Here is a 22198-nt window from a genome sequence, read left to right on the forward strand (position 1 = left end):
AAATTCCCAAATAAATTACTAATTTACGAATTTCCTAAATCATCGCATTCGCATGATCGTGAATTTTCGAAATCACTCAATCTTTTATATGCAATATGGTTTGCCCGCGTAATGACGTACTTCAGTGTCAAATGTACAAGTTAAAACGGCGTCGCGATGCGATATTCGTCATTCCCAGCGAAACGAATGGGAGCCAGCTTGCGCCAAGCCCCAATGATGCTCAGTCGGTTGAGAGTGCACGAGGTGATCGGTCGAGTTTTGATCGGTTTCCCGCGAAATAAGACGAACTGTAGTCACAGCAGCAGTGTGTTGGTTAGTTTGTGTGCCGAAAAGTAGAAATTGTTTGGTAAACACCCGTTAATTTTCTACACCAGAAGCAGTTTGGAGGAGTTTGACCTATGCATTGGGACCGGTGCGATGGCTTGTAAGATTGACATTATTCTGGAAAACGGCACCAAGATGCCGGCTTTGGGTTTTGGTACTTGGAGGGTGAGTGGGCTCTTTCAAGCGAACAATTGATAAAGATTTTGAATGTATAATTCTCATACTTCACCAATAATTGCTGGTTCGCTTGGACTGACAGGCATCCGACGAGGAAGTGGAGAGAGCTCTGAATGAGGCACTCGAAGCCGGTTATCGTCACATCGACACGGCGCCGGTGTATCTCAATGAGAAGACGATTGGAAAAGTACTCAGGGAATGGCTGGATGCTGGGAAAGTGACCCGCGACGAGCTGTTTATCGTAACCAAACTGCCACCTCATGGTACGAGTTGTTTTTTTCGAAGCTAGAGATAATAATTGCATTCACTCTTGACATCCTCAACAATTGCTTTTATTTTTGGGCATTTTACAGGTACGAGAGCCAGTACAGTAGAAAAGTACCTGAGACGATCGCTGGATGATCTTCAGTTGGCATACGTGGATCTTTACCATATTCATGTTCCATTCACTGTACCAGAAGTCGATGGTCCCTTTCTAATGGATGATGATGGACAGATTGTATTGGAAACAACGACCGATCATATAAGTCTGTGGAAGGTATGTTAGACATTCATTTGATTGTGGAAATTTTATCGTAGTCGTATTGGAAAATACTTGTCAGCACTAGCCATATTCTTGACGGATACAGATCCTTACATACGCTTAGTCCAAAAAATTTCTGATAGGGTAATTAATCCATTTATATATTAAATTTGCAAGAGAGTCATGTCAAATTTTTCATTCGATTATTTGTTGAGCAATTTAATAACATATCGATCAAAAATTAGTCCGTGATGTATTGTTTGTTGTTGCTCAATAACTTTTTAACTTTTGTCGGGAAGTTGCAGAATTTTTATACTCATAAAACTTCTGATCTTTGAAATTGAATCAAGTACACCATCATCTTCATAATATGTTTTGCCGTTTAAAATGTTCTGAGTCAATTGAATCCATATACGGCGTAATGTGGTGCATAAAAACATTCGAATTCAGCATCAATCATGTTTGTTAAGTGACCAATCATGTTTTCGGCCAAGTATTGTCATGATTAAAATCGGTTCATTTAGTTTCGTTCAGTGGTGGTTGGTTATCTTACAACAGTAGCTTTCAAACGAGCATAAGTTTGTTAAAATCGGTTCAGCCATCTCTGAGAAAATTGAGCGCGTATAAATATCTTCGAAAAGTGCACACACACGCATATAAGCAGCTTGTGAATGATGAGATCAAGTTCTGGGAATAATTCCGAATGTCAGAAGCCTGTTTCAACTCGCTGTTGATTAAATTCATCCGTATCTTTAAAAACAGGACACTACATTCCGATTAGTAGTGACTTTTCGAGAGAGGCTGGCAGTTTGCTTAAGGTATTTTCATTTATTTGTCAACAAGATTTCCTTGTAAATGTTGTAAATGTCAAGAAAGCTCCAACCAAAACTTGTATTGCGATCATTGAGATGGGTTATAGTTTGTGTTCGTCTCATGATTTCAGATATTTAGCAACAGGAGACACGCAAAAAACCATAGCATTTAGTTACAGACTTGAGGTAAGTACTGTCCACCAGATTGTTCACGAGACATGTCGTGTGATTACCAAAAATTAATCGATGATGTAATGCCGAAACCAACAGAAGATATGTGGAAGCAGATTACTAACGATTTTTACACTAAGTGGAACATCCCGCTGTCTCTTGGAGCCTTGGATGGAAAGCGTGTGCCAATTCAAGCACCTGCCAATAGTGGTTTACTTTATTACAATTACAAAAAAAACCTTTTCGATAGTGCTACTTGCTCTCGTCGATGCGCAGCCGAGCAAGAAGAACATCGGAAAACTGTTTCGGAATGCTTATTTCGCGGTGTCGAATGTACCATCGTACTTTTCAAGCGAATCCAAAAAATGTGGACCGCATGATTCTTGCCAGCTGCATTCTTCACGATTACAAAAGAAGATATCATGGTATTACTCCGAACTGTCGAACTACGTCGATGGATGAACCTAGTGTTTTGAACAATCTTCCTGCCCAAGGAGGAAATGCTTGCAAAAATGCATTCAGTACACGGGAAACATTCAAAAATTCCATGGCAATAATAATAAATTCATTATCGTTAAATGTCGTTTTCAAACATACGATTTTTAGTTACAAAATCATATTTTGATTTTTTCTTCCTTTCTTAGCAGACAACTTTGCGATTAGAACCATTAAAAATCTATATAACAATGAAATAAAACACAGTACTTGTCTGAAATATTGTGATTTTTCATCTTTTCGAGGCCAACTTGTCATTCATGTGAACCTCGATATTTTGTAGGAAGATCATTTATAAATTCATTGCTAGATGATGACGACGGAGAATGTACCGAGCTGGTATCATGTTCCACTAGTTGCGATGGTGAAATAGTTTGCAGAGCTATGCAATAGTGCAGCAAGTTCATATTTTTGTACCACTGCAAATATTTCGGATCTACCTCTGTTTGAACTTAATTTGTCCAACAATTTTAACACTGGCGCAATACCTGCAAGAAATGCATCCACAGGATGTTGTTTCTTAGCTTCGAACTGTTTTTTGCTTAAGATATAACCTATAAATTGAGCCCATGCAGAACCCTTTCCGTTGTTGTTATTTGAATCAGATGTTTTTTGTGTTTCTTTAGGTTTAGATATTTGTTCCGATATCTTAGATGTTGAGGATTTTGAGGTTGAGAAATTAGGCTGTTGGTTTGAGCCTTTCGGAGAGATTTCCACTTGGATTAATTCTTGGATTGAAATTTCGATCTCTTTCATCATCACTGGCTTGGTTATCGATGTTGCTTATAGTTCCTCTGTCTCGAAACGAAATGCTAAGGAACTTCAGTTGCTCTGCGTACTTATACGGACGATTTTTCGAAGCGCTTTGGCCACTAATAGTGACATTCTTTTTAAGAATCTCCTATATTGATCCTAAATATTGCTCCATCGAGATTTACATGCAGATGCTACAATTGATGTAATAAATTAATCAAAATTCTGTCTCGATTCACAAACTTTTGATCTGAAAACTGTTTGAGATTAAATTCTCAACTAACTCATAATCAAACAGATGTATATGTTGTGATATATTCACTGATAAATACTATTTGATTCGACTCAATTCCAATAGATTTAAATAAATTAACGATTATTTTTATCAATTATAAACTTACCTTCCTGTTGGAGTTCTTGACAAATTTTTTTCCATATATTTGCTTTGTATCGACAATCCATATATTTCGGATGCGATAGATCGTACAAAACAGGATATTTCCGCACTAACTCAATTAAATATTCCTCATTCATTTTGCTAATATTCAAAGGCACTTGCACTTGTTTACAGAATAGCTGTCAATGCACTAATATCTTTGAGTCAACGCATGCTTTTATCGTGCTTCAACCGTGCTTCGGAAGTGTGTCGATTCAGACACGGGTACTGTGTAGTGAGAATATTCACATAGAGCTGCAGGAGCAATACTCTTTGCAAGCGTATGAGTAATGCCAACTATGTGTGCGTAAAAACAAATTCCGGCGCTTCTTTTCCTGATTTTACTCAGTAAATTTTCCATATGGTTGAAAAATAAACCAATCGGTTTATACTGCTTAAAATTGCAATTCAATAAAAGCGAAAATCTTAGTCTAAAACTCCGTTCCGTTTTCCTTAAAACTGCTCGAGAAAATTATTTCAGTTTCAGCTTTTTTCCACTGACACATTTGATTAGCAACAAACACATACCTATATGGATTTCCTCTTGCAGAAATTATGGCGATATAAAGATTTACGTACCTTCTATTAGTAAACCGGCAAAAAAGGAACCTTGAATTTAACAGGCGAAACGCAATGGATATGGAATGTTGTCGTAAAACTATTTATTTTTCCGGCAAACTGCTTTTGTAACAGAAAATAATTAGTTTTGTTTATTTTGTGTAGCGCAATCTAATACAAATGCATTGAAGCAGTGCTGCTAACTTTTTTATTTGGGAATTAAAATCTACATTCATGATATGAAAGCAATTTTTCATCAAACGTTGGTGAAAAATTGATCAAAACTGATATTTCATCCAAGATGTCAGGCTTAACATTCATTTGAGAATAACTTATTGTGAAAAAAGATTGTTTGAATCTCAATCGTGCAATCCACTTTGATTTTTTTCAGTTTAAATAATTTTTATTTTCATTTTTTGTTTACAGAGAGACATGAATTTGGTTTTTAAGTGATTTAGGGTTGCCTTTGCATCTTTGATAATAATCCACTTTGATAAATTCGGTGCACTGCATATATGAATACACAGATCTATGGCATACGTACCAAATAAAATGTACGTAATACACAAATTACCAACACAAGTTAACTTGGTATACTCTTGATCCTTAAACAAATTTGAAGCGTAACCCGAACGGGATCCGGTGCACTCCCGTTCCGGATACGTTACGGCCTAGTGTGGAGAGCGCTTGAATCTTCGAAGAAAAAAACATCATTTTATTCAGAAAAAGGTGGCTAAACAAACTATTCTATTTTTTGGATTTTCGCAATCCAATACTTCCAGAGAAAAAATAAAATATATAGATACTGACTGCTAATTCGCATAGCTGTGCAGAAATATTTTGTATTAGTAGCTTATAACATTTAAGAAAATTCTTCCCAAAAACACATTTCAATGATCCTGATTGTCGTTATTCTATAATAATTCTTCTTATTATTTATTCCTTCTAAGCATGAACATTGCTTATGAATGGAAGTATTTCATCTTATCGTTCTTTTCCAGTAACTCTTCTGAGTAACGTTTTTAACCATAACCATTTCCTTGTGTCTGAAATGATTGTCGTTGTTTAACCAAGCGCCTACTTGTTCTTGTTTTGGTTACTCGATATTTTACCATCGTATAAAAAATAGGCCAAATACTGGCGTTGAATATTTCATATCAGTCTTTCTTGAATAATTGGTACTGTCGTTCCTCGTCAAGCTACCATAAGTACTTCAAACTGGCAATTAAATGAAAAATTCATCCCTCGTTCATTGTTTGCTGTTTGGAAAAAGAGACGACTTACGAAGCTAAACTCCATAACTAACATTTTCGAACGTATAAATCAAATACATATTTTTTAAATTCACTAACACAGCTTTACCCAAAACCATTTTTTTCTTATAACCACTGGAACTGATTGCGGTTGACCACAATCGGGTTCAATCAACTTAAAGCGAAAACATTTCTCTGTTTGGTAACGACATCGCATGTCATCGTATTTAACGTATTATGGCCAATATATCATTTACTTGTGGGAGTGCATTGTTATTATACTTCCGTGCGCACAAGTTTGACAATATTCCCACGTATGTACGAGTTTCATTACGGACTCAACCGGCGATGTCATGCTTTCAAAAAAGAATGTTGCATAGTTTATGTTCGTAAAATCTGAAAGCTGAATATCTTGCGTGTCATGCACAAATTATGTCACGTTAGAAAGGTTGGTTTTAAATTTTGTAAATAGAAGGCGAAGATTGTTTTTCTAATATATGATGCTATCGTAAACGATCGATAAGGAAGATAAGGATGAGTCGACAGTATTTCTTCTTCAGGTGACCTCGAATGAAACGTAAACGAATCGATAGAATTTTGGTCAAATCGAGATGCATAATACCAGGCTTGTTTTGTGATAGGACGGAGATAATAAATAATTAAAATAATCTGAATTGAACAATAGAACAATAACAAATTATTTTCTCACATTGAAAGGTTGTACCAATAGTCATCTGATTAGTAGAGTCGCCATGTTATTTTACGGATTACTCAACTTTCAATCAACGAATTGTGATAAAATCGTATACAATATCCTTGCTTCGGCTCTCAGAAAAAGTACTGCAGAAGTTCCAAAATTATAGTGACAATTTTTCGACAGAATTTTGAAATTTTGCAAGTGTCACAAAAAAACAACCACGACTATTAAAATGACCACGAGAAAAACATCTTCGTTTAGATAAGCTATAATGATATGCAACATGATTTCACGAATGCAACTCGCTAGTAAAACCACACTAACCGCTGAAAGGAACAGTTTCGAAAGCTGGTGCTATATTAAAACAAAACAGAGAAGGTTGGATAGAGTTGAAATATAAATTTTTAGATCATTTCCTGTCGGTCCGTAGAAAGCTTGCACCAAGTAACTAATTTATTCATCTTATGATCGGTCACTTTGTTACTGCTACCCGGTCAGTGGCGCAAGTTTTGGATCCGGTCAGAGCATCGTACAAGACAATCTGAAGCAGTCTTACGGATAGGATGCCAATAAAATGCTGATTTTGATATTGAATTCAATATTTTCTTTTAATTAATCACCGTTTTAATTATCTCTTTCTCTCATTTCTACGAGCTGTCGTAAGAAGTGACCTATTTTTTTGATTCTCGTTTACTTTTTTGAGCGTTCACTAATTTTCAAACTCGAAGAAAGCGAATCGGATGTTCGCATAATCAAATCTTAGCTACGAATGTATATGTAGACAATTTTTTTGATGAGTAATACTGTTCATCGAATTCAGCTTAAAAAATGAAATATGTGCTCTTATTTCTGAAAAATAATCTAATTACATTAGAGTTCGGGTATATCGAATATTTCATAGATTCGCATTGAGAAGGGACAAACGTACGACTTCTTCAATAGACTAAATTTGAAATTTGGAGCTTTTAATGATAATGAATCTACCATCAACGTTAATCGTTAGCTGTTTGTATGTTGTTGAAATGTATATGGTTGGACCAACATAGAATTCGGTCAAAAGAAATCAAAAGAAATATACAGTTAAATCCAAGTTAGCTCATTTTGTTATACTGTCATAGAAGAATTGCATAATAATTCCGACGGCATTAGAATGAAGTAGCTTTGAAATTTTCCCGCCATCATTTTCAATTTTATTCAACCGCTTACGGCAGCGAGGACAGAAACAAAGACGAGGGGGGAGGGGTTAATAAAAGTCTACGTATTCTAATTTTCTTCTATTCAAAAATAAAAATTACGAGAATCAGTCAATCAAGCCAGAATAATATTTCATCAACTTAGCTTTACCTGAGGCAAGACAGATTCGAAAAAAAGTCAATATCTAGCATTGCGGAAGCGCAAATTTTCGAAAAATACACCTCAGAGGCTAAACTGAACTAAAGTCTTTCCAGTAAAATTGTTCCTATCGCTCATCCGGTAAAGACGTTTGAGAATCATTGTATCGCTTGTGTATCTTTTATAACTTAGCATTAATGACACAACCCTGCTAACGATTTCCAATATTAGGAACAATATAATAAAACTAATTTTCAACACAAATAGTACATTACAGCGCCGCCTCTGATCTTTCAGTATAATCTTGTTGAAAAACAAAATTTATCTAGACCACTTATTAAGTATTTCTAGTAACACTGAGATTGTGGACCATATCGCGATATATTTTAACATTTAGTTAAATTTTGACAGTCGAGCAGTTAGCAGTTTGTCGTTATAAAAATAACCCTGCTCGAGAGCATAGTTATTTTTGGCAGTACGATAGTTTTTTACTTTCTAACATAGAAAAAAAAGTCTACGACAGTCTACGAGGAAGACTAGGGGGTAAAAAGATCCAAATTTTGGTCTACGAGGTTTCTGAATATTTATGAACAATAGGTCGAGTTCGAAATAACAAAACCTAACGAACAAAAGGCACCGACACCGGGTTCGCCACGGAGAAACACAATTGCTGTTGACTTCAAGCAGGGTGAAATTCGAGTTAATTTGAAAATATTGCTTTTCGATTTAAAGCATGAGTATTTGCTTCAACTGAATAAGAACATAAAGTTGTATACATACAATTATTTAAGGAGTGCAAAGCAATTGAGTTTGCTAAAGACAGCAACGATGATAGGGGCATGGAAACATAAAGTACAAAATGCAAGTATATAAGCGAGATAATGCTACAGAAATGCGCTCAGCCGCCTACAACAAATGTATACGAAAAACCAATTAGCAGTACTGAGAGATTTTATCAAATGTGGAAGTTCCGGGTGTCCTGAATGATATACGTTAGAGTGCCTATAGCCAGAGTGACGACTTCTCATCCGTAATGTTGGCAACAATTCAAAACATTTAATCCGAAAGGTTGGCAGTGTCGTTAGCTTTACATTGTGATTGACAGGTCGATTGCTCGTTTGGAACTGGAAGCTATCATTCCGAACGAACAACGTCACTTTGACGCACTCTAGTATACGTGTGTTATGCATGCGTTTGGAAAAGCTATACCTTCTTATGTGAATTTCGATCAGAACCCAATTTACCCATGTAAATCGCTGGTCACCTACGGCAACCCTCTGGCTACATGTCGGTATAGAATAAAACTGTTTACTTCGATGAACCTGGTGAAAAAAAATCTACACCCAAGGACAAAAAGACATCTACATCCAAGAGCAATGTACTTCTGGACAGGGCCGGTGAAACATATTAATCCCAGGTGGGTAATTTTTCGTACCGGGGGAACGACCCACCATTTCGAAGTATTATTGTATAAGTAAAAATTATATTTATCCTTTAAAAAGGAAAAATCGATTTTTGATTAAAATCTTGTTTCGGTGTAACTTTGCATGAGACGCGAAAATTTGAAATCTAAAGCATTTTTGGTATTTTGTCTTGAAACAAAATTGCGCATTTAAAGATCGAATAAGACCTAAAACTACTGTAGGGTTGATCGAGCTGTTTACGTAGGACTACATAACTAGTTTCAAAATCACTTATGGAAGGTGCTGAACTCGTTCATCCAGTACTTCATAATCGAAAAGTAATGCCTTGGTGTTACATTTCTATTGGCGTTCTCGCAAGATTTTTCTCGCTTCGTCAGACACTCGAACTAACCAGATCTTTTGCCAGATTTTCCCAGATTTTGTCAGATTTCCCAGTTCTTTATGGGTGGTAGTGGTGAGACCTTTTTTTTGCTCGCTGAAAATGAAGCCCGGTCAAAATTTAATTGTATTTATCCAGACAAATTTTTGAATCAGAGACAGACTTTTGAAAAAATAAACTGGCAACTCTGGCCATCAGGGTTTTTCAATGCAAAGCGCCATGAGAATCCTTCCAGGTCGGGACTCGAACATACGACATCTGGCTTATAAGACCAGCGCCCTATGCATTGAACCGCCAACCAATGATCGAAACCATCGATAATTTCCTCGAATACGAAGAAACAGCTGATTTTCGATAAAAATGTGTCTCGTGCGTATCGAGCAAATCCATAAACAGTCCAGCCCAGCCGCTGATGTACATAACACATTGTTCAAAAAGTCCCGGGACTGACCCAAAGATGACATTTGTGATGTCAAGCAAACCTTACTTTTCAAAAGTAACAACCTTCAGATGACATGTGTTAAATTTTTACGTCAATCGTTCCACAAACACTAAGCCTACCGATATTTAAGTTACTTTTACGTTAGTTACGTTATTTTTTAATTTACGAAAACATGTAAATAACGAAGTCCTTGTATTGATAAAATATTTCTTCTTAAAGAGAAAGTCCAGCATTCAGCAATGAGTTGAGAAGTGTTACTCGGATCCATTGAAAACAAAGATTTCTGTCATCCGGAAAAAATTAGACAAGTTTTGATAATCGTAATGAACGCAAAACCAAAGCTCGTGAGATTAGGTGTGTTGAGATGGTTAGCACATCAACAGAATATGCTTTTTTGATCTTACGCGAAAATCTGGGCATAAAAATGGTCTTCTCCAAATGGGTGCCATGTTCGCTCACAATGGAACAAAAGCAACAACGCATCAACGATCCAGAGAGCTGTTCGGCACTATTTTGTCGCAATAGAAAAGATTTCTTGCGTTGGCATGAAACAATGAACGAAACATGGATCTAACATTTTTCGGCGGGGTCATATCCGCATTCAGGTGGAGAAAGTCATCCGAAAACGCAACAGGTAGCTAGGACAATTATGGCGTCAGTTCTGCGATGCTCGAGTATAATTAACATCGACTATTTTAAAAAGTAAAGTGCCATCAAAAGTGATTATGATAATGAATTACTGATGCATTTGAAGAGCAAAATCGAACAAACATCATATGAAAAAGAAAAAATATCTTTGACTAAGACAATTCACCGTGTCACAAGTCAATGAAAACAATGGAAAATTGAACGAATTGGGCACCGATCTGTTTTCTAACCCACCATATTCTCAATAACCGAACCTCCAGCCACTACTTGTCCTTTTCTGATCTGAAAAAGATACACCCGAGGAAAATTATTGGCTCGAATGAGAGAGTCATCGTTGCAACTGAATCCTATTTTGAGACCATGCACAATTCATCCAATAAATAAGGTATCTAAAAGTTAGAAAAAACTAGAAAGGTAATTATGTTGATTAATAAAAAAAAACTTTACACATGAATTACGGTTTTCCTAGTTAGTTCCTGGACTTTTAATAATAATACAGTAATATCTAACCGCACAGGGTGCAAGTCGATTCGATACTGAATCTTGATTAGTGTGAGTGATTTTCTTAAATGCGAGCGCGCTCATTGAAGAGCAGAAACCGTGAACTTGTGTATACGAATCTGTCGTATCTGTTAGCGGAAACAATGACAACGGTTTGGAAAACAGTGAAAATTAGACATGGTTCGTTATTAATTGAAGTTTCTATATCTATATAATATCAATATCAATGCATTTCCAAGCAGTATGTATAATGATATCGAAAATCAGTTAAAAATGGTTGAGTACGGTTTCATTTGCATTGATGAGACGCTTAAGCTTGACTCCTCTACTAGACGGTGAATGTTTATTTACTAAATGACTTCTGCTTCTCAAATGAACCTTGTCACGTCTCACTTTACTTTTGTATATCTTCAAATCCAGACTCTACATTGAGTACTAGCATTCTATAATTTTGATTTCATTTATTATTTCGAGCTACAATAAAAATATTCTTATTTGTATAAACAATACAAATTTTACCATTGATTTTCGCTTGAAACTGCAGGTGGGTAATTACCCACCTTTGGAATTTTCGGGTGGGTAGTGCTACCCACCGTACCCACCTCTTTCACCGGCCCTGCTTCTGGGACAGAGCTTCACAATAATAAAACACCCACATTTTCGTGCAACAAAGTCACCTGCTCCAGCTAACAATGAACCCAACACATGTACAAATAACAGCAAGACAGAAAAGCCCCACAACAGTGTATCTCAGCATTTCCGGGAGGGCATGATCCTTTGCCCTCCCGTAAATCGCTTTACAATAATGAGAGCGCATATCATCCAAGAAAACGGATAACATTTTTACTGACCGATATTTCGCTTAAATCTAAAAAAATGTAGCTAAGCTAAACAATACGATATAAACAATAACGATATGGGACATTATTTTACAAATAAAAAACCTGTTTCAACCCACCTAGTTGTGTAATGATGCCTTTACTATCATATATAATACTGTAGTATTCTTCAAAATCATTTTCTTCGATTCTTAAAAGAATAGCCGAAATCGGTTTGTTTGACCGTCTACTGATAAAAACTAATAATTGGAAAACATTTGAGGTCGATTTAGAATTTTTTTAATGGTTTTTCCCCATTTTCAGTGATGGTATACAATTTTTAACCCACTTTACCTTATATTGCCGGATCCGGAAGTCGGATCCGCATGAAATTAAGGAATTACGTATGGGACCACAGAACCTTTCATTTGAACCTAACAGTTTTTTTTGCACATTTTACCCCATAACTCCCGAACCGGAAGTCGGATCCAAATAATATTCAGGAATTTTTTATGGGACCTCAAGACCTTTCATTTGAATTAAAGTTTGTAAAAATCGGTTCAGCCATCTCTGAGAAAAGTTAGTGCCCTTATTTTCAAATTTTTTTGCACATTTTACCCCACAATTCCGGAACCGGAAGTCGGATCCAAATGATATTCAGGAATTTTGTATGGGACCACAAGACCTTTTATTTGAATCTAAGTTTGTGAAAATCGGTTCAGCCATCTCCGAGAAAAGTGCAAAAAAACGATGCATACACACATACGCACATACACACACACACACATACACACACAGACATTTTGCGTACTCGACGAACTGAGTCGAATGGCCTCCAGGCCTCAGTTCAAAACTCGATTTTCACAGTGATTGCATAACCTTTCTATATGAGAAAGGCAAAAATATTAAATTATTTTCAGCTAACACATAACAGATTCACACATAACAGATGTATATGCTCGAATGAAATTTTTCAAAAACCCGTGTGAATTTTAAATTTGCTATACGCTGAAAACAGAGAGCTCACTACTGCCACCTAATCGGCTATTTACCTAGATCTTTCTAGACGTTCCACTTCATTTCGGAACGATAACGAAGTTCTCCTGCCTGTTATAGAAATATTCCAACTACAACAATTTGAATACTTTTCACACGATTTCTATAACCGAAAAAACAACTTTATATCCATGTCGTTGGAATCACATGTTAATCGGAATGAAACAAAAATAAATTTGTGATTTTAACCAACAGTAAAACAAAAATTTACCGTGAAGTGAATGTAGCACCCAAAATAGCGTTGATCGCGGTGACATCTGCAAATATTTACCACGCAGCTCATTCGAAATTTTAAACACAGTTCAGCCGATTGCGCTATGAATAATTTGTGTAGCGCGCTCGAAGATATTAAACATCGGTCAATCTAATAAAATCTCTAATTTACTGAAATATGCACTTTTCTACTGAAATATGTGCTTTTCTACTGAAATATGTGCTTTTGTAGTTGGGGGTATCTATGTAAAAATGTTGTTTAAACAAATACATTATTAGCCTCCCGAATCATTCTTAGTGTCAGTAGGATCGTATTACCAACCATGAATTGATATTCTGTACGCTATAAATCTGCTGCGAAGTCTGTTAAAACAGAAAGGCCAAAAACTACAAAATGTAATCAGTAATGTTCAGGCCATTTTTTCAAAAATCTGTCATCAAGCCAAAAAACTGTCTGTGCAAAATCTGTGCACGTTTCCCGTTATATAATAGCTGATAGGAATCATTTTTGGTGAGCAAAGAAAATAGTCTCACTACTTCCAACCGCTCTGTCGAATATTCATTTTCTCTCATTTCAAAAATCTGTGAACCTGGCATCTTTGGTAATGCCAAGACTTCGACTTTTATTAGAGTCTCTTGATAGCCATTTAGTTCGTATCACCCATCAAACAACACTTTATTTTATTTTGGATACTCTAAACTGGCTATAAAAATTCTGCTAAGGCAAGTCTCGAAAAAATGATAATTGCCGTATGAGGCAAATACATTACCTTATGATCCTTCGCCCTTGCAGAATAGAAAATTGTGTTGCTTCAAATTGCATAGTAAGGGAGAGTATTCGGTTACCGGCACCCTTTTATTTTAAGCTCATAACTTCTGACTTAGTGCAAGTCAGAAAAAACTTTTTTGTTGATTTTCACACAATTAAAATTTGTTTTGAACGCAGCAAAAAGTACAAACGTCTGTTTGCTTCGGCATTCGGCACAAAAAGAACGTGCTGCTATTACACACACATGACATTTGTCGGAATGACGCTATCTGTTTTCCGTCAAAAGTTACGGTGGGATGCCGGCAACCGAACACCTTTCCCTACTATCAATTGAACAACTACCTAGAAATACCTTAACTCTTCGTTTTTATATTGGTGCATCACTGAAGTATAACATAAAAGAATTGTCTTCAATTTGAGCGAGTATAGTTGATGCTGGCATAGTCTAGGGCAACAAATCAAATTGACATTAGAGTACGTAGGAGCATAAAATTCACGATTTATTTGTCCTGTACGAATATCAAGTTCCGCATGTAATATTAACAGCTAAGACTTACAGGACTTACTTTCATCATTTTAATTTCGTAGCATTTCCATTTTCTTTAACTTTCATCTCCGATTCGTTAGTACATAACAGTTTTTGCTTAACTATTGGACAACTTAGCAGTTGAACATAGATCGCCAAGCAACTAGCAACTATTTTATTTGTCTATATAAAGTTATGTTCGGAATGATAATCTTGTAAGTTGAGCTAAACGATTTGAAACAGTTTTTTCGGTTATTTCCGTTAACGTTTACGCGCCTGTACGTATTGCCTAAGGATGCAAAACCACTACTTTACCATCTTCATGTAGAAGAAGCTCATCACAATCGTCTTATCCTTGCAATTTCCGGATAGGCTATTGTGTTGAGTTTATTTCTCAAAACAGCACAAAACACAAAAGTCAATGTTCAAAGGAACATACTTCTTTCATTGGCACACACCATTAAATTCCCATTCGTTCTCGACTCACCTATCAATTACAAATGCACCCGCCCTTCCCTTCTGTATCAATCATTTATGGCAAAGGGACGAAAACTGTTTATTTGTTTTGCCCACCTTTTCAACTTTCCCCCTATGTGCTACCGCTTCCAGGCCATGGAGAAAGTGCAGAAGGACGGTCTCGCACGCAACATAGGCCTATCGAATTTCAACCAACGGCAGATACAAAGGGTCCTCGATAATTGCCAAATCAAACCAGCTAATCTGCAGGTAAGGTGATCTCTTTTTTTCTCTCTCTCCGCTCTGTAAGACTAGCAGCAAATTGTTAATGTTCTACCACTACGTCTTATCCGCTGTGCAGATCGAGAACCACATCTATTTGCAGCAACCGGAACTGGTAAAGTTCTGCAAAGCTAATGGTATCAGTGTCACGGCATACTCACCACTCGGCTCGAAGGGAATCGAAAAATTGTTGAAGTAAGTACACGCACTGCAAGATTGTGTCCAGTCTGATAATAACCAAGCCGATCGATATTTGCAGCCGCGACGTACCGAATCTGCTGGACAATCCGGTAGTGAAGAGCATCGCCGAAAAGCTGGGCAAAACGGCTGCCCAGGTGTTGTTGCGTCATCTCCTGCAGCGAGGAATTTCGACGATCCCGAAAAGCACGAACCCGAAGCGTTTGCGGGAAAACATTGATTTGTTTGATTTCGAGATCGACGATTCGGATTTCGTGAAATTAAATGCACTTGACCAGAACATAAGAATTTGTGATTTTGGATTTTTCCCCGGGTAAGTCGAAACATCAGTACTGTTGGCGTTGTATTCTAATATTTTTCTCTTGGCATTTTTCAGCATTACCAAACATCCGGAGTTTCCCTTCTAAGTGACATTTATCTTTTGAACCTTTTCAGAAAAATCAAATTAAGAGATTTTCGACGTTCACTTGTGCTATTCTATCGTATTACAATATCGCTCGTATATCGATTCAATTTTTATGAAATTAATTACATAAGAAAGTTTTGGCACCCGAATTTAAAAATTTATTGTATTGTTTGAAAATTTTAATTTTTTCACCTATAAGGAAAATATATAGAAATGAATAAACTTCGAACAAAGCCAAATTACCTCAGGGTGAAGCCAGAGAGAATGCGACACGCGACGCGAAGCGAAACTTGACAGATCGCACGGAGTCACGCGGCAGAGCTCCGTCCCGCATACGCAAACTAACTAAACGCTGCCAGCCTGAAAAATATGGCTGGCAGACATTCTGGTGACCGACTGCCTCACCGCTGCCAGATATACAACTCAAACGATACAACCGCATCCACCAGGATTTTTCCACATTGAAATCTTTGACATTTTCAGCGAAGGTGAGAAGATGCAAACGCTCGGCTAACTTAGATAGAGGCGACTTTGTTTTGTCAAATTGGATTTGACAACCGTCACTGAATCAATTTTGGTAGCGTCGGGTGGCCCTGTCTGCCCAGGTAGCCAAAACGCTATGCGGGGTCCAATCAAGTTCAGCAGAAAAATGACATGTATTTAAGAGTGAGTGCAATGTGATACTTGTCGGTTTTCTGCTGAACTTGAGTGGATGGAGCTCTGCCGCGCGACTCCTTGCGATCTGTCAAGTTTCGCATCGCTTGTCGCTTTCTCTCTGGCTTCACCCTCAGTATAACAGATCGGCTGAAAAGTTCGTATCGTTTCTATGAGAGGGCGCCACTAGAATTAAATCCATACCATTTCCAGTTAGTACCAACCTTCAAAAGATACGTGTATAAATTTGACAGCTGTCTGATTATTAGTTTGTGAGATATTGCATTTTGAGTGAAGCTACTTTTGTTATTGTGAAAAAAATGGAAAAAAAGGAATTTCGTATGTTGATGAAACACTACTTTTTGATGAAAAAAAGTGCCGCCGATACCAAAAAATGGCTTGATGTGTGTTATCCAGACTCTGCACCGGGCGAAGCAACAATTCGTAAGTGGTTTGCAAATTTTCGTGGTCATATAAGCACCGAAGACGATGAACGCAGTGGACGTCCAAATGAGGCTCTTACCGATGAAAACGTGAAAAAAATCCACAAAATGATTTTCAATGACCGTAAAGTGAAGTTGATCGAGATAGCTGACACCCTAAAGATATCAAAGGAACGTGTTGGACCAAGGGGGACGACACTTAAAAACTTCATTTTAGATTCAAAAGAATTAATCGTCTTTTACGGTTTTTCATATTCTTGTACCCACTTGTTCGTCTTTAATGATCATAGTAACAGATGGTTATGGATCGATTGTCTTTTGTCGTGTGTAAATACAGTAGAAAAGCTATCACCATAAAAAATCATTGCTGTGTTAAACACAAGGTTTGATCGTAAACCTATTACTATTATTATATATTTTAGAGGATCCATATTCCAATCAGTTCCTTGTCTAAAGTAGAAAGCAATATCTCAACGTGGGGTTCAAGACGGCGATATTGTTCGGTGATTATAAGTGCAGAGCTCATCTGAAGTATTTGCTCCAGATTATCAATAAACCGGAAAATCATTGCGATATTATGGTTAAGATATCAGAGAAGCGATACTCAGTTTTAAATACTTCCGAGATTACCTGTCGAAACTTCTTTTCAGTCAAGAAGGCGCCAAATCGAATTTAAGTTCCATCCATTCAGATAACGTGAAGTGTCCACCGGGAAACAGTTCAATACTCTCTGAACGAAAATCTTTGGTAACTGGGTTATCGACGAAATAATATATACAGGAACCTACAGCAAAAAATCTAGTATTTGTGGACAATACTCCATACGGGTCACGTAGAGCCATTGAGCTTTCGTGCAGTCCTTATATCGCTATTAGTAAAATTATATTCAATAAAATATATTTTTGTGTAGAACTAGGGTTCTTTTATGTCTCAATATTCATCGCAACAGTTATTTACGGAAAGTTGCTTATGTTGGGCTTTACAGCTACTTAGAAAGACATACTTCATGCAAGAACATTAGTCCTGAAATCTCTATTTATATTAAGCTGCAATAGAGAAGATGTTCAATTTCTCTAAATCTCGGAAAATTTCGCGCTGAGAAACTAAAGTTGAGGTCTAAATTTCTCGAGAAATTTTGGGTGGAGGAAGTTCACTATTCACGTATTCACTAACACAAAACCAATATCAATTCATGTAGCTGTGTATCCGGCGCTCAGTAGAATAATGTGGGTAAACAGATCGATATTTTTTAACTGTAACTTCTGCAAATCAGAATCATATTTCAGATTTTGAACAAGAAAACTATAACCATTACCCAAGTTTGCAAAATAGGTTCTTGCTCATTTTTACAATCCCGAGTTTATGTTTCTAGTTCTTAACAAACCACATTGCAAAAAACACGAAATTTCATTGAACTGAGAAATTTTTAAGCAGAACCTCATTTTCCTGGTTGATTGTGTTATGTTTACAATCCGTTAAATGTCATGAATGAGAATAAAAAAAACCTTCGAAAAGATCGCATGTGCTTCGACTTCCTATCAGCGGTTGGATGCGCTTTTGAACGGTTAGGTATATTTATGAGGATAAATGAAATTTGATTAGTTTTTAATGACTTTTTGAGTTTTATTGAAATTATCCGGATGTGTCGTCCCCCTCGTGTTGGACATATTATTCACGAATATTTGGATATGAGAAAGCTTTGTGCAAAATGGGTGTCGCGTGAGCTCACAATCGATCAAAAACAACAACGAATTGATGATTCTTAGCAGTGTTTGGAGCTGTTATATCGAAATAAAACCGATTTTTTTCGTCGATATATAACAATGGACAAAACATGGCTCCATCACTTCACTCCGGAGTCCAATCGAAAGTCAGCTGAGTGCACGCGATGAACCGAACCCAAAGCGTGGAAAGACTCAACAATCGGCCGGTAAGGTTCTGGCGTCTGTATTTTGGAATTCGCATGGTATAATTTTCATCGACTACCTTGAAAAGGGAAAAACCATCAACAGTGACTATTATATAGCGTTATTAGAGCGTTCAAAAAAACGGCCTCATTTGAAGAAGAAAGAAGTTTTGTTTCATCAAGACAATGCACCGTGTCACAAGTCGATGAAAACCATGCTGAAATTGAACGAATTGGGTTCGAATTGCTCCCTCATCCACCGTATTCTCCAGATTTGGCCCCCAGTGACTTTTTCCTGTTCTCAGACCTCAAGAGAATGCTCGCTGGTAAAAAATTTAGAAGCAATGAAGAGGTAATCGCTGAAACTGAGACCTATTTTGAGGCAAAGGACAAATCGTACTACAAAAATGGTATCGAAAAGTTGGAAGATCGCTATAATCGCTGTATCGCCTCTGATGGCAATTATGTTGAATAATGAAAACGAATTTTGGCAAAAAATGTGTGTTTCTATTAAACGATATGAACTTTTCAGCCAAACTGTTAGATGACGCGAACGAAGACGTACCTTCGCCTTGGTTATTAATAAAGTGAGTTTATACTTTTATGCTGTTTTTTTTTAGTATTTTACCATTAGTCACCAGTGCATACACCCTTATTCTGTATTAGGAGTCGGTGTTTTCGATTGAAAATCAGTCGTATTCGTAGTGACAGTAGTATTTGATCAAATCATAGTTGATCGAAAGATTCATCTATCGCAGCACTGAACGATTCTTACCTTGCCTACTATAGTATCCAAAAGAAAACCGGAACAGGTAAATTTTGAACAGCACGAGTTTTTATTATCAACTGATTCTTTTTTTGTGGCAGTAGTGTTTTTAAACATTCATGTCAAACTTTAAGTTAAATAAGCCATTAGTGTTTGAGATACCAAAAGTGAATTATTCGGTTTGTACGGCGTCTGAAATTGTCAAAGATGTGTAATTAATTTTTTTAAATTGATGTGGAGGAGTCCAAAAAGCTCCACAAGGAGCCTCCTGGTAGAAGACACAACTAATATTCGGGTAGATAACTTCTTTGATTTGTAGCTAGTCTATATTACAGTTAATTTTCCAATATTTGTTGGTAGTACAGGTGAAATAATACCATCTTGATCAAAAAGTTCCCGGAATCACCACCGTTTGGCGCACTCAGTCACCCGATTAGATTTTTTTAAGTTACCACATCTGTCATTGATATTCTATCAAAGTTTCAGCTTGATACCTGTACATTTGTAAAAGTTACGCTGAATTGAGTACATTTGCGATTGTGCGTGTCCACGATTTTACACAATTTTCAAAATGGAATTGAATTTGCACCAAATAGTTTGCATTAAATTTTGCGTTAAAAACGGTTTCCATGGTGCGACGACATTGCAGATTCATGGTGCAAGAGTGCAAGTAAATTCGATTAACTATATTTGCGGAAGCATTTGAAATTCGATTTTTATACATATCAATTATATTCTTAGTTAAGAGGGTACACCACTGTAGAAAAAAAAGAGAAGGACTTTTTTGGGTCCAAAAAATTGAGTAATTCGAATTTTGTATAAAGCACTTTTTAATATGTATATTCAAGTACAAAAAATGGTCAGATTTAAAAATTGAAAAACAAAATGGCGGCTTGGTGGCATTTCCGCGAAAGTGCTGCATTATGACTGCCGGAAATTCAGCTTCCGCAGTTTTCGATCTAGAACAAAAAACAAAACATTTTCTGATTTCATATTACAGTGTACATAGAGGTACGTAGGGTTTTTTTTAATTAATTGATTTTCTGTAAAATGGCAGCCCTTTGAAAATAAAACCGCATTTTTTCATCACAAAATTGTTCATAAAAATATATTCGCAATTTTCAAAAACCCCTACGTACCTCTGTGAAGATAACTATCTAGAATATTCTATAAAATTTTTGAATCGATTGGTCAAGATTAACTTGACTTATGTTTCCGGCCAGTTTAAAAAACGTGGTTCTGAGATAATCGTGTTTAAAGTTTTCGGTGCTGTAAGATCGTATCTTATACTCGAAATTGAGACGTCTAGAAATATTTTCCCGCTTTTCATCTTTTGGAATATTATGTTTAAGATCATGACCATTTGCAATGAAAAAAAATCCGATTTTTTGAAAATTCTACAGTGGTGTAACCCCTTAGAACACATTTCGATTACAGCAATAAAACAATACGATATTCCGGAACTGTTTAATAGAGGGGTCCTCTTGAGAAAATAGCAAGAAACTGATGATATTGAGTTTAATTACCTCCCTCATGTTCCACTATGCATCTTTAACAGTTCGGCTGAAAAGTTCGTATCGTTTAATAGAAACACACATTTTTTTGCCAAAATTCGTTTTTATTATTCAACATAATTGCCATCAGAGGCGATACAGCGATTATAGCGATCTTCCAACTTTTCGATACCATTTTTGTAGTACGATTTGTCCTTTGCCTCAAAATAGGCCTCAGTTTCAGCGATTACCTCTTCATTGTTTCTAAATTTTTTACCAGCGAGCATTCTCTTGAGGTCTGAGAACAGGAAAAAGTCACTAGGGGCCAAATCTGGAGAATACGGTGGATGAGGGAGCAATTCGAAGCCCAATTCGTTCAATTTCAGCATGGTTTTTCGTTGTTGTTTTTGATCGATCGTGAGATCACGCGGCACCCATTTTGCACAAAGCTTTCTCATATCCAAATATTCGTGAATAATATGTCCAACACGTTCCTTTGATATCTTTAGGGTGTCAGCTATCTCGATCAACTTCACTTTACGGTCATTGAAAATCATTTTGTGGATTTTTTCACGTTTTCATCGGTAACAGCCTCTTTTGGACGTCCACTGCGTTCATCGTCTTCGGTACTCATATGACCAGTACGAACTTTTGCAAACCACTTACGAATTATTGCTTCGCCCGGTGCAGAGTCTGGATAACACTAATCAAGCCTTTTTTTGGTATCGGCGGCACTTTTTTTCATCAAAAAGTAGTATTTCATCAACACACAAAATTCTTTTTTTTCCATTTTTTTCACAATAACAAAAGTAGCTTCACTCAAAATGCAATATCTTACAAACTAATAATCAGACAGCTGTCAAATTCATACACGTATCTTTTGAAGGTTGGTACTAACTGAAAATGGTATGGATTTAATTCTAGTGGCGCCCTCTCATAGAAACGATACGAACTTTTCAGCCGATCTGTTAGGGGTTTAAGCAGAAGCTGCTCAATATTTCTCTATATTGTATACAACATTTTCAATCCGGTAGAAGATGCTACAAGAACTGGAGTCAATACATGATCCGCGAGAGAATTTTTCAACATTTCTTCGCTCCACTTCATACTCTGTGTATTTCACGGCCCTTTACAGTCTGATAATGATCGGTGATGTGTGGAATTTACCAAGAGAGAATCGCAAGTTGACAATTATCGCCGAAAATCGAATCGATGATCCGACTTGATGATTTTCATACTAGGTTGCAATATTTCAAAACCCTTGAGTGGAGCATTCACATACATTTT

General features: G+C 36.7%; 1 protein-coding gene across 2 annotated transcripts; it reads left to right on the top strand.

Annotated features, from left to right (window-relative positions):
* The first annotated feature begins 211 nt into the window (after positions 1–211).
* On the top strand, positions 212–16476 carry LOC131440253 (1,5-anhydro-D-fructose reductase). 2 transcript variants are annotated; one of them, XM_058611365.1, is made up of 8 exons: positions 218–312; positions 375–489; positions 584–764; positions 855–1039; positions 14917–15033; positions 15125–15240; positions 15305–15556; positions 15620–16476. In XM_058611365.1, the coding sequence occupies exons 2-8, from the start codon at positions 418–420 to the stop codon at positions 15648–15650; spliced, it is 954 nt and encodes a 317-aa protein (XP_058467348.1). In that variant the 5' UTR covers positions 218–312; positions 375–417; the 3' UTR covers positions 15651–16476. The 2 variants fall into 2 exon arrangements, with proteins under 2 accessions (XP_058467347.1, XP_058467348.1); XM_058611364.1 differs by having other exon boundaries at positions 212–489.
* Positions 16477–22198: the final 5722 nt, after the last annotated feature.

Source organism: Malaya genurostris, chromosome 1 (genome assembly GCF_030247185.1).
Source record: "Malaya genurostris strain Urasoe2022 chromosome 1, Malgen_1.1, whole genome shotgun sequence".
NCBI classification, from domain to species: Eukaryota; Metazoa; Arthropoda; class Insecta; order Diptera; family Culicidae; genus Malaya; species Malaya genurostris.